The 14257-nt window shown below is 41.1% G+C and overlaps 1 protein-coding gene across 1 annotated transcript; it reads left to right on the forward strand.

The window, feature by feature from the left end:
* The first annotated feature begins 5287 nt into the window (after nt 1–5287).
* LOC146652755 (low affinity immunoglobulin gamma Fc region receptor III-like) lies at nt 5288–12076 on the forward strand. The gene is made up of 6 exons (XM_085381641.1): nt 5288–5318; nt 5389–5424; nt 10083–10346; nt 10426–10671; nt 11106–11390; nt 11991–12076. The coding sequence occupies exons 1-6, from the start codon at nt 5288–5290 to the stop codon at nt 12071–12073; spliced, it is 945 nt and encodes a 314-aa protein (XP_085237767.1). The 3' UTR covers nt 12074–12076.
* Nucleotides 12077–14257: the final 2181 nt, after the last annotated feature.

Consider the following 14257-nt stretch of genomic DNA (forward strand, 5'->3'; position numbering starts at 1 on the left):
TTGTGAGCTCGTTCCCGGCTGGTAACCAGCGCGTTCTTCCGTCAAGGGCGATCATTGGTTAAATGTGATCATGTGACTGATGCAAGCCAGATCCTTTTATTTAGCAAAACTGTGATTAATAGTTCAATATTATTGTTGAGGGGCACAGACAGGACTCCGCACGCACGCACACACACATAAAAAATAATAATAATTTTTTTTTTTTTAAAAGTTGGCTCAACAAAAGGGCACTTTGGGCACCCATCAGGAAAGGGGCGGGTGCTCAAGGCCCTATAGCCCCCCCCCCTCTGCACGTGCCTGCTGGTCTATAGTGTTACATCATATTTTATAAGGATTTTATGTGTATCATTTCTGCCCAGTTTGACCCATTTAGCAAACGTCAGCCTGTTTTTCCTCTGATATCTATTCTATATGAATTAAGACAGTTATGACTGACAGGTCTGATTTTCTCCCCCAATAAAATAATATTTAATATATTACTCTACTTATTTTATTACATTTTTTACATCTTGGGATTTTCTTTTTACCCATATCGTATAAGTAAGCTTTCATTTTCAGACAATATTTAGAAAAACAATATTTATCTATTTGATAGATAATGCATCATTATATACAGTGTAAGAGACATTTGCCTTTGAGATAAAAAAGATATAAAGTGATATGAAATAATTTCACATTCAATGTTTGCTGAAGCTCAGTATTTAAAACATTTGACAAGTTAAAAGGTCAGAGGTCTCCCTCCCCCTCTCTCTGCTTTTCCCTGCTGTGTGTGCCTGTGTCCAGATTCAGATAAAGACAGTTCTCCCCAAATGTGCCAGCATCACTGCTGATATCACTAAAAGGCTCACATGAATACTAATGAAAAATGTAATTTTGAGTGTCATGTTTGTCAACAATGTGTTGTTATACTTTTCTCATGTTAGCTGATTTTTGGGATAATGTCAACTAATATGATCATAATAAAATAATAATAAAAGCACTAAATGACATTTTAGTGTCTTTAATTGTCCTTAACAAAAAGCACAACAATAAAAACAAATGACTGGAGTCTTTGTATACAGTCTCCAAATTTGATCCTATTACTGAAAACACTTTATTATTATTATTATTATTATTATTATTATTATTATTATTATTATTATTATTATTATTATTATTATTATTATTATTAATAATAATAATAATAATAATATATAGCTATGGGTGTGGGTGCTTTAGGGGCTACAGGTCCCTAGATATTGCTGCCAGTGCTTTTGATCCTCTTTGGATGTTGGCTGCCTTTTGTTCTATTCTCTGTTAACATTTTCTGTTGGTGTTCCATTGGTTGTGTTGCTTTCCTTTTGAATATGGTATACACTACTTTTTGTGTCATTGATGTCCCAGTGCTTCTGCCCTATTTTTTTGTGTCTGATCATTTATGATTCGTTTTACCACAGCTTTATTTAATGATATCTGAAAATCAAATATCTGTAATTTTACTGATCAGTAAATCAGTCAATCTTTATTGACAGACTTTGCATCCATAGTGAAAAAACAACAACAACAACACCCCCAAAACAAAACAAAAAAACAACACAACATGTAAGACTGCACTTAAAATGAAGAGTGATAAGTCTGTGTGTTTGGCAGTTTTTGACCAGCAGGTGGCGAGGGAGGTCTGTGTGCACATAAAGCCTGAGGATTAAACTCTTTTGCAATCAAATTGGCTGAAAGACTTCATGAAGCTTCATTTAGCTGTCACTAGCTCGAGCTGGTCCTTAAATACTGGATGCCTGATGAGTAAACAGGAGTGACAGGTTAAGTGGGAACCTGAGGACTCCACCCAGTGGGTGGGTCTGGACAGGACCTGCCCAACATTTTCAGAAACAGGGCCCTGTTTCAGGAAGCCGGTTTAGTGGAAAAACTGAGTAAGTATACCCTGAGTTAACGAAAACTCTGGGTTTTCGGTTTCACAAAGCGAGTTCAGCTGCAGCCTGAGTGAGTCACTATGACGACACACTCCGTGAAGCTAACCTGCCCCCTAGCAGGTTTACTACAACTAACCCTGACTGTCTCCGCCCCTTTGTCGGAAACCTGACAGTAGGAAGTGTCGGACATGGCGTGCCACTTCCTTGAAGAGCCAGTAGATCGTGAAGCCCAAATTCTCCGCAGAGCTCTCCGCCGGGAGAGAGTGATCAGAGCGCGTTTGGACATTTTATCATTTCCTGATGATTTCCTGTGCGAACGTTACCGTTTTTCAGCACAATCTATAATTTATTTGGATAACATCCTCAGGCCATATATTACGCATGTGACACATCGCGGACATGCTCTCAGTTCATTGCATATTATTTGTATTGCACTTCGGTTTCTTGCAAACGGGAGCTTTCTGTATAATATTGGTGACGCTGAGCACGTTTCCAAGGCTACCGTCTGTCGGGCAGTCAGGAATGTTACAGTTGCACTGAAACGTCTCCTGTACTCGTCTGTGGTGCTCCCCGGTCATAGACCCACAAGATTTATCAAAGAGGGATGCCACAAAATTGCAGGTATCAGGATGACCAAAACTTAATGTATGATGTGGTGATACTTGGACTACTACTTAAATTGCACATTTATTTTCAGGGTTCCCAGGCGTGATTGGCTGTATAGATGGTACTCACATTCCAATCATTGCTCCTTCAGTAAATGAAGGAGACCATGTGAACAGGAAGTCTTTCCACAGCATTAATGTACAGGTACATAGTTCCCTGTAGCATTTCAAACTAACAAATTATTTCATCATAGTAATGGATGCTAATTTGTGTTCTCTGCACTGTGAAGATCATATGTGATGCTGCCAACATTATCACAAATGTGGAAGCCAAGTGGCCAGGCTCTGTCCATGACTCACAAATATTCCGTGAATGTACACTGAGCACAAAATTTGGACATGGTGAGTTGAGAATACTTTAAAATATATAAAGACCAATTGCTTCAGGGACATTTGAACTGAAGTGTATCCTTCTGTCTTAGGAGAGTTCACTGGCTACTTGCTTGGTGATAGGGGGTATCCATGTTTACCCTATTTGCTTACCCCTTACCCTGACCCTGAACCGGGCCCACAGCAGCGATATAATCTGGCTAATTGCAGGACAAGAGCCAGAATTGAAATGACTATCGGAATGCTTAAGGCCCGGTTCCAGTGCCTGCAAAGACTCAGGGTCACCCCAGAAAGGGCATGTGACATTATTGTGGCATGTGTGATTCTTCACAACATTGCCACAATTAGAGGAGAACACTGTCCTTCTGAACCAAACATCAGCAGTGATCCAAACCATGAACATCCTGACCCTCCCACGGACATACAAGATGGAAGAGCAGTCAGAGACACCATATGTCACAATCATTTCTTTTGACCCATCACCTCAACATGTTGAAAGAAGAATAAACAGATTTTTTGTTCAACTGGCTTTATTGGTCGCCTGTATTTCCTGTACACAAAGTATTAAAAGATGTAAACCTCATAAAGTGTCTCTGTTGCTTCCTCCTCTGTAACAGCTGTCAATGTTTCTTCATTATTTTCCTGTAGTAAAGAAATAGACAACATTGCTGTTCTACTGTAAACTCATATAATCTGTGGAGTATTACTCACAACTGCATGTTGGTCTGGCTCAACAGGAGGCTGCACCAGATGCAGTACACCACCACCATCAACTGATAGAATATGAGGTTTATACAGGTCACTTATAACTTACAAGGGACCAAATGGCAATTAACAAACATACCAAGCACCTTACACTTCATTGTCATTATGCTCTCAAAGACAACCAAGGCTGAGGGAAGGCAAAATCAGTAGGAAAATAACTTCACTACAAAATAATTCATTATGGTAAAGAGTTTATCAAATGAATGTGTCGCACTGCAAAGGTGACTGTGAAGAAAGGATGTATGCACATCATGTATTATTTTGAATTTACCCCTTATGTAGGCACTTGTGTCTTGCGGGGTTATTGACTCAGAGGATGTCCCCGCAGAGATGCCTTCGGCCACAGGGCGCCCACTGTTTTGGCTGAGGGCCAACTGCTCAGCCTCTGTGAGTGGTGGTGGTGGAGGACCCCCACCTGTTTTTCGGGCCTCCGCTTTTTTTCTGTTGGCTATAACGGGCCACATTTGAGCATACAGAGTAAGCAAATATGTACTTGTAATGTGCTCAGATAATTTCAATAAGTGCTTACAGAAAGAAAATTAATGTAGCCTCTAACTGCAATTGATTTACAAACAGACCAAGCACTGTGGCTCATAATACAATTACACCTTACCTGTTTGGACTATATTTTTATATTTCATTTTTACTTGCTGCCAGGCACGTTTGGGGCCTGTTGGGTTGCACCTGCGCTCACATCACATCACAAAATAAAATGTATAAAATAACAAATAAAATAACATATGATAAAATAACGTGTTAAATGGGTGGAAATCCCTAGATCAATGTTTATATTAACACTCATGCATTGACTCTGTCGGCTATGTTTTGCCATGCATGCTCCCTTTCTTTTGCAGCTGTGGCTGTGTTACTTTTTTCCGCGGAATTTGCATGTTATCGGCATATGCTGCCATCAGAATTTCGGCCTCAAGCGCTGTGAAATACATTGACCGCGCCTTCTTTCCCTCCGTCTCCATGGTGACTCGCTTAATCTGTGCTCCGCTTATCAGGGCTTTATGTATCCTCGTCCGCGCGCTTCACTTGGGGTTAAAGCAACTCCGCGTTGACTGAACTAATTGTTATCAGCCTTTCTGAAACGGAATATTCCGAGTTGGACAGTTTGGGGTTACTCAACCGTGAGTGTCGTTTTTCACTCTGAGTTTTCCAAACCGGCTTCCTGAAACAGGGCCCAGCAGGTGAAGAGAACACAAAAACAGACAACATCCTTAACCAGCCGGGGCCCATGAGACACTGTTTTACAGCTATAGCTGTCATACTTTCTGCGCTTTGGATCTTTACTATTGTCTGAGCCAAAACTCCCACCTTGTCTTTATTACTGACTGCAATTCAAGAAACTCCAAACAGAGGCCAATACTGAAAAATATAAATCAATGACTGAAAACAGAAAAACACACAAACCACGAGAGAGCTGATGGTTAACTTAAGGTTGTGGTCCAATCAAATCTCTTACTACGTAATTTTTCTGCTTCTATGGAATGGAAAAGGGTCTTTCGTTATATTCAGACAAAGAAACCACAAAGGGAGGGGACGCGAGTTTCATTTTACTGTAAACTGAGTGAAGTGTCATTATTAAGTCTCAGTCAAATATGACCAATTGAAAGAATGAAGGGTGCATATGTCCTGTGGCTGCTGTGTAAGTACACCACATATTCTTTTGTCAGATTATTGTGAAACTTAAACTAACTGAGTGTTATTCTATTTAGGGTTGATCTCCCTGCTGTGTGGCTCAACAAATCAAGGTTAGTTCACTTTGTTTTATTCTACCAGGAAACCCCACTTTATACAATTACATGTTTAAATACAACATGGTGTACAAAAAACAAACGAATGTTTTAAGATATGCTTTCACTTACCAGAACATATAATTTCACAGGCCTCCGTAGTTTTCCCATGAATTATTTCCATGTAGCTCGTAACTGAGCTGAGACAGAAAAAGGTACAGAGATAAGCTAAAGGTTTAAGTATCAAGGTTAATACAATAAAAATAAAATAAAAGGTAATTTCTGGTGGCAGTTTCAGTGGAAAGTGATTCAGAGACATAAATATAGATATGCATCTAAATCTGGATTTTTTTAAATGAAGGCTTCATAACAAAGATGTAGTCAAATACATAAAAGTTGCTTCAACAAGGTACTCTTGGTTTATATGCTCTCTGTGTATCTGTGAACTACAGTTCACAGATACAACCAATCATTAATTAATGGTTAAAAAGCGTAAGGCTAGAAGGATATGTGCTCGCTGAATGTGCATGCATGATTATGTGTTTTTTTAAATCGTGGTTTACTGCTATATACTTTATGGTGAAGTGACTGATTCACAGGAAACCAAAGACAAAGAAGCCTAAATCCAGTCATGTCCAGTTGTCTTTGTACAAACTAGTTTACATTTTAGGAATTCAAAGTGACGAAGGATTTTTTCCCCTCACACCCTTTCAAAGGCCTATTTAAGGGGTTAAGACTTGGTTTTAGGCGTAACAGGTTTGGCAAAGCATTAATAAGAGTAAATGTCCTCACAAATATAGCCAAACATACATGCCTGTGTGTGTATTGTATAACACTTCATGTATACACAGCAGGCAGCAGCTGTCGTGGAGGAAGCAGCGGTAACAGAGGAACCTTTCGTCCAAATAACCTCAAACTCAAAATGGAACTTGCTCACGTCCACAAAATACCCCGACAGTTTTGTAGTGAATCTGATGAAGGGTCGTTGAGCTGAGCAAGGAAAAGATGCAATTAGAGACAGATTTCTCAAATCATTAGATGATATCCAGCTAAAAGGAAGTATTTAAAAAAAGCTTCAGCAATTTTGCCCAACGTAGTAATAAAAAATACCTGATGTAAAATTGATTGATTGTTTCCTGTGAAATCCAGTGGTGTTGATACTGAAGTTTTGTATTTACACATAAAAGTACTGTCTCCACGTTCATTTGAATTTCATTTTGAGGCTGAGCTGCTGCTGGGGGGGGGGGGGGGGGGGGGGCGGGCAGTGGTGTGCATTGAATGCTTTGCTGTGGCCAAGAAACCCTCTTAAATGCATGCACAAGATAGCAGTCACCACAGTTCAGGTTGGTTAGCTCCTCACTGATGATATGACCCGAGTTTATAATGCACAACCTCGTGAATGTTGAAACTCGTCAGCTTCGGACTTCGACTGCAAACTTAAACTTATAGCTACTGTTCGGTCGGTGGGTTGTGGTTGGAGACCCAGCTTTCATCAGCAGTGATTAGTCTTGACAAAAAAGGTCACATTAGATGTGAACGTGGGTCATTCAGTAGTAAAATAATTAAAGCTCTGCAACATTTTACCTTTTATACTATGAATATTTTCTAGTTAAGAGGGCTCTGAAATTCTGCCTCATTTTATTTTTTTTTCCAGCATTTCAGAGCCTTCTTAACAATGTCTGCATAAACGGACTGGCAGACTGACTCCATAACAACAAGAAAAGAGAATTCACATAACCTTTTTCGACCTGCAGAAAGAAAGGTGATCACCATTGCACCTTCTGCAACAGCTGTTGCTCACTTACCCACAACATCCTGTTCAGCTTGATGACAGACACTGTTTCCTGATTTTGAAGCATTTAGATAAGTAAACTGGGCATCTCTCATCTCAGAAAACATCCTGTGTAGATGGTGTGCTCTGCACCTTGAATCTTGACCTAACCTGCTGCTCACCATCACCACAAACTATATATAAACTTTCCATTCCAAATAAAAAGTGAACATATTTAGACTTGACAATTGAGTGATAAATGAATGCTAGCATGCTTGGTTAGAAACCCGCATTCACAAACTGGATACACTGCAAAGACACTTATGTTTTAATTGATACTAAGTAACATACCAATCCAATTCCTACAACTTCAGTTATTAAAACTGAAAAATCAACGGTCTGCACCACACAGGAGGCTCAATAACATAATTTAAATGCTTCAAATAGAGCCAGCAGCTCAATCATGCTTCAGAGGTTCAGTTGAGTGACTTTGATTAACTGAGGTAAAGCCGTACAGATTTTGGCATCTATAGCAGCCGATATCACCATCCAACTATCAGTCTAACGTGCCACACCTGGCCAATCCTCAACAAAATCCAAGTGGATTAGTTAAATAAAAGAATTTATGTTATGAAAACAAGGGAAACTACCCAAAAAACCCAAACATTGCTTTGTAGCAGGCTGTTAACATTTGTTTTTCTGCTCTTGCTCTTGACGAAGGCGGTCGCACTTTTCTCCTCTCCTCCTCCTCCTCTCCCTTAGCTTCCCTGCTTAGCCTCTTATGTCCTTGTCTAGTCTCGTGTTTTTTGTATTACTTTTCCCTGGAACACTCTCTCACAGTCTGTTCTCTAAAACCTAAAAGAGGAATTATGGATTGGATCAACTGGTCCCTGAATGCAATTGACACCCCTCTCTCAACGAGAAGTTTGAGCTTGGGTGAGCTTGAGTGCTGAAGACATCTACCTATTCGGAATCATGATAACAGGGTTCTGGCGGATCGGAGCTGACTTGGCCCTGACTTATTGAAGAATTAAGAAAGCGGAACCGGCTGTTCAAACCCCCACAAGGCTGCCCGCTGGGATTGAAACGATGGGAGAGGCATGAGTTTCTCAAAATGGGCTCATTGAGTGCAGCACGGATAAGATCTTGGAGAAGCTACGGCTGCTGTGAATACTCAGAATAAGATCTCTGACTGCAGACTGGATACATCTCGGAAGGGCTAGCTCGGAATAACATCTCTGGGCGCAAATTGGATGACATCTCGGGGGAGGCACACTGCCGTGAGTTCTCAGAATCCTTGAGTACATGAAATGACAACATCACAGAACGCAAGTATGGCGAAGCTCGCGGCTCTCCAACGGGAGATTGAGAGACCAGTGTTGGACTGTAGAACTGCTTTGAAATTCATATGAGCTGTTCGCACTAAAGTAAAAAGCGCCATCACTTCATGCGGATACCCCTTTGGCGCCAGCTGCGGTCTCAAGGCTGGAGCTGAACAAAAACACCCTGATAACGACTGTGTTTAGACTGTTCCTTCCCATTCCATGCAAGGCCACTTGGGTTGGCTGGAAGACTGTTTACTTAGCCTAGCAGGGCGAAGGACACTGTCTCAGCTGAACTCTGGACACGCACAGACATATACACTGATATGCACACACTCATCCCCCCTCCCTTTCCAAACGCCTTCGACGCTTATTCCCTTCCGATGCTGCACCCTTTACCCACCCCTGTTGCTTTTCATGTGTTTCTTTGGTGTATTAAAAGTTTTTTCATGTTTTATGTGCAGAGGTGTTTTTTTCTGTTCTCAAACTGATCTCCCTGTTGGAGCTCAGTGTGGGGGGAGTTATTTTTTTCTCCTTATCCTTTCTCATGTGGTGCATTTTCCATTGTTATACCTCTCTGACCTGTCTTCCCCATGTGATGTTTTGTGTAATGTATGTATAGTCGGAGGGTAAGATGGCGCAGCCATTGCGTGCAATAGGTCGGCAGCCTTATGAAATTTCCCCTTGTGGGACTAATAAAGGTATATCAATTCAATTCAATTAACATGTTTATTTCTGCTTTAAAGTTGAACATTTTAACATGTGAATGGCCCACTTTTGGAGCCAGTCTCAGGTGGACATTAAAGGAACTGCAGCATTTGGCGGTTTCATTTCTCCGTTCTGAAGGATTCCACTTCACTGACATTCCATTTGGTGTGGATTTCTTTTTTAACCTTTAGCAACAATCACTCTGCACTATGAATCTTCTGCAATTAACTGCAATCACCCGAGTCACAAAGACTATAAAATGCCCCACAATGTCCTCAGGTTTCAACTGTGAAACTAAGGGCTGCACTACTCTATGACAAACCTATTATTCATTATAGCTTTACTACATGTTTTGGTAATCATTCTGACAACTTCAGATCTCAAATTCAAAGATAATTGGCATACTTCCTCCAGGAGATATTTGAAGAGACTGATGGGTATCCTTAATGAAGATTATAAACTGATGTCCTCAGGAAAAGCTACAGGTTACCAAATTATTAGTTAAATAGGCACAAAATATCTTAAGTGCTTTTATCAATCAAACTGACAGATGAAATTGTGAATGAGCGTTTGTATGTTTTATCTCATATGATGAGATTCCAAGACCCAGGGGATATAAGAAATTCCAGTCTAACCTAATGTAATCTAATCCTGAATAACTGTGGTTGCATGGAGTTTAACCATACCCTAGATAAACCTGGATAAATGGGAGTGATCCCAAACAACTACTGCCCTTAAAAACCACCTTCCATACTTAAATGTTGGTGTTTGTGGATGGTTCTGTGTGCATTAATTGTTTCACTGTAATTCTCAGAGACAATCTGATGGCTGCCTCAGGGTTTTGTAAATGTGCATAATCCATATCTTCCCCACAGCTCGTCTGACTGTGAGCCCCAGCAGCTCTCAGCTGTTTGAAGGTGACTTTTTGTCTCTGAGCTGTGAGGCTGAGGACTGCCCTGCTGGATGGACTGTGAGGAGGAACACGCCCAAACGACAAAGGAGTCGGTGTGGAGATGGGTGGGGAAAACAAGTCGGTTCGTGTTGTACCATCACCTACATCTTCAGAAGGGACAGTGGTGTTTACTGGTGTGAGTGCGGAGAGGGAATAAGCAGTAACACCGTCAACATCACTGTGACTGGTAAGAATATTGTGTGTAGTTAGTGTTGGTGAAGCTGTGTGTCAGTGGATGAAATGCTGTAGTTTGTGTCTGTGTGGAGGTGGCCGAGTGATCCTGCAGAGTCCTGTGCTTCCTGTGATGGAGGGAGACAGCATCACGCTGCTCTGTAAATCAAAGCCCCCACATTCAAACCTCTCAGCTGTTTTCTATAAAGATGGCTCCGTCATCAGGACTGAGTCGACAGGTCACATGACCATTCCTCATGTTTCCCTGTCTGACGAAGGCCTCTACAAATGTCACATCAGTCAACATGGGGAGTCTCCACCCAGCTGGATCACTGTCACAGGTAATTTTCAGTATGATCAACATTTATTTCATCCATAGATGGACATAGATAGCATGAGGTCACCCATTAGTCAGTGAAGTCCCAATATGAGACCTCAGGCTTTTTAGCTATCACCACTTCGATGTTTTCAAACCTGCAGGTCGGATCCAACCAAAGACTTTAATTGGCTAAAGACTTCTTATGTGTTCTGTTTAACCTGAAACTACCCAATAAAGTAATCAGGAAGGTGCTTAGTGAGGTCGCAGAGTGAGGAAGCTGAGTTTCCCATAGACCTCTACACCATCCAAAGGTTTTTTTTCCTACCACAGGAGTTGCCCCCTGGTGGCCAATGGATAGCGTCACTTTTCAGACGAGATCTGAAAGTTGCGTCCATCTAAGATTACCATCTTAGATTTCATCCATGAATCACCTGAACAGTGCCATTCTCTTTACAGGTAAACCTACAACTACAGCCCTGCCTTCCACATTATCCCCACCCTCTACATCAACCCTGTCTTCTGCCTCAACTTTGCTTTCTGTCTCAACCCCAATGACCACACCGATCCAATCCACTGCCATGGCGTCTCCTTCTGCCACAGCTCTGCCTACTGATTCAGCTCCACCAGCTGTCTCCATTCACCGACCACTTGTCTTGAGAGTGGTCTGCCACCTGGTGGTGTTCTGTCCATATGTCATCACAACTGTCCTAATGGTGTCTTTATATCGACAAAGACCCACAGGTAACTTTCACTGTCAGATGATCAATCTATTAAAGGGGATCTGTTGTGTTTTTGTTTATTTTCTGTCATAATTGTATGCATGCAGCTACGGTGGTGGACTTTGCCATATATAAAGACTATTAGAGGCCTGAAACGGCCAAAGTTAGAACAATTAATGAAGAGAGGACACAAAAACAGAACAGAGAAGACCTGTTAAAAAAATCCAAAATCTAAATCTTTATTTAAAAATTATAGGCAGTTTGGCACAGATAGGCAGTCTGCATAGTATATAGTATAAAGAAAACAAACTGAGAAACAAGCATGGGATCATACATGGAAACACTGAAACTAGCTAACACACTGGGAATGTCGGGAGAGCCTCGAAATCCGAGATACTGTAAGAACAAAGACAATCTGATCTATCAATCAATTCTCAGGTGTAAGTAAGACAAATTGAGCACAGGTGAAGCTGTGTTGATTACTTTGAAATGTAAATCATGCAAAGCAACTTTAGAAGGGCCTTAGAAGAAAAATACAGATGTGGAAATGGGTCCCCTTAAATTCTGATTGTTTTTCTCACTTATTATTACCTCATTATGACTGAACTCTTTGTCTCCATAGCAACAGCGCCACACCCCCACCCTGAGCAGAAACTGACAGAGGACTTTGACATCATGGAGGTCACCATCGAGCATCATTTCTAAACTGCACAGAACAGAGAAATATTTTTGTCATGTAAAAGTAATAAATATTAGATTAAATAGATCTGATATTTTATGGCAGCACAAAGTCATGTATAACGTTGGAGGTAAACAAAGTGCAGTTTTTTGACTGCATATTCATATCTACAAGCCCAGTTTATTACCAAAGAGACAAATGATTTCTTCTACTCCACTCCTACCCACTCCTCCCACAACCAACATGTTTTTCAATGTTGTATAGATGCTTTCCTGTATCACTGATGTCTCAGTACTCCTGCCATGATCTGTAGGTTTAAGTTCAGCTTTGCCTAATGGTATCTGTAAATTAAATGACTGTAATTTCACCTAATGTTTTGGTAATATGTACAAATCCTCATTTCCTTCTACACTTACATATGCAGGAACCCCAAAATCCAACATTTACACCCCCATTTCACAATCTTTGCGAACTTTGATATATTTCCTATATAATATCTAATCTATGTGATTTACCAAATCTAAGACCCATCAGTGCTTATAAACTACCAGATGACTTCTGCTGCTTCTTCTATGTGTCCAGAGAATGCATGGCAAACACCCAAGGAGGGACTGTCGGACAACACTGTAAGCCTAGATGTTCACTCTTTATATATGAAACCAGCAATGAATGGAATTTGCATGCATTCACATTCATTTACTCTGTTGGAGCTCCAGCCACTAGAAAGCAGATCAGCGTGTAGGCTAATTATTAGCAATAATATCACTCAATAAAAAGAGAAGTTCACTTTGATCTGTTGACAAACTGCAGCGATTTCCTTTGTTTACTTTATGAAGCTACAGGACAGAATCAGTGGAGGGGTGGCGATTCGGGCACCTTGCAGTCACTGAGATGACCATGAACATCTCTGCACACCAAAGTATTCTACAGTCAAATCTGAGGCCATGTGCATGACAGCTAGAGTTTGACCAAAATGGGTCAGGAAACAGGACAATGATCCGAAGCACAGCAGCAAATCTCCATAAGAAGAGCTTAAAGAGAATCAAAGTGCTGCAGCGATCCAGTCAAAGTCCAGAACTCAACCCGACTGAAAAGTGGGTCCACCATGTGCCATGCTACAGGTTTCTTCAATGTGTTACGTTCTTAGTCTAGGCGTGTATTGAACGCAACAACAAATTGGCCCCACTCACGCACCACCCAAGAAAGAACACAAACAGTAGTATCTTTTAAAGCGCTAAGAAGCCATTTATTTGCTTCAGCAGTGAGCAGTGCCAAAAATAACAAACAAAACTCCCTAATGGTCCCTACACTTTCCTACACAAAATGAAAACCAACCAAAAGACAATTCACTTACCTAACTTTCTAAACGAAAAACAGGAGAAAACTTAATCAACAAAAATGGTTTGTCACGCCTACTAGGCTGCTGCAGTGAACAATATATACAAGGTGAACAAAATACACAATTGCTATTTTACAAATCTCCTGATTGGTTTTGCCTGCTCTGCCGCCGTTGCCGTGTGCACGGTCGGCCTCCGGAACTGTCTTGGTCCTTGTGTTGTCGACCCCCGTGTCGACCCCCTGAACTTTTCTCGGACTCTTGTTGAGCTCTGGTTTTGTTTTTGATCTGTTGTCCTGTGTTCTTGGACTGTTTTCTTGTGTTTTTGGTTTACTCTGGACTCTTGTGCTCCTTGTTTTTTGTTTCGGACGCTCCTTCCTGGATCCCCTCCGCCCACCCTGGTCTGGTGCTCGGTTTTGTTCTGGGTTTTTGTTTAGAGCTGTCGGGAGCCAGCCCTTGGAGGGGGGGTACTGTCACGGTTCTGGGTCAGTTTCGAACCAGTATTTTGAGTTTTGATTGTTAGTTTATTTTTGAATGATTGTTGTGGTTTTGGGTGCTATGATGATTATTATTAGAGTTCCATGTTTCTATTTATTTGTGTTCTCATGTTTTGTGTGGGTTTAGTTCCATGTGTCATTTTCTGTCTGTCTCTCAGTGTCGAGTCTGCGTCTTTGTGTAGTGTTCTTGTTTCCTGTTTTATTGTGAAGGTCTGCGTCTCGTGTGTGTGTGTTCAGTTTTACCTCTGTCTCGTCTTGTTGATTACTCCCAGCTGTGTTCCCTACCTGTGTGTAATCTCCCTGTGTTCTCTGTGTGTATTTAAGTCGCGTCTTCTGTCATTGTAGTTGGTCCGTCTATGTATCCACCATGTTTCATC

Source organism: Rhamphochromis longiceps, linkage group LG15, assembly GCF_057381845.1.
Source record: "Rhamphochromis longiceps isolate RC_006_pf linkage group LG15, R_longiceps_female_GT1.1, whole genome shotgun sequence".
NCBI classification, from domain to species: domain Eukaryota; kingdom Metazoa; phylum Chordata; class Actinopteri; order Cichliformes; family Cichlidae; genus Rhamphochromis; species Rhamphochromis longiceps.

What these genes read in the sequence shown, in the direction of transcription:
- LOC146652755 (XM_085381641.1), top strand. Translation starts at nt 5,288, where the DNA reads ATGAAGGGTGCATATGTCCTGTGGCTGCTGT. An exon ending in CGTCAACATCACTGTGACTG is followed by an intron (nt 10,347 to 10,425) that starts GTAAGAATATTG and finishes GTCTGTGTGGAG; the next exon opens with GTGGCCGAGTGATCCTGCAG. An exon ending in ATATCGACAAAGACCCACAG is followed by an intron (nt 11,391 to 11,990) that starts GTAACTTTCACT and finishes TTGTCTCCATAG; the next exon opens with CAACAGCGCCACACCCCCAC.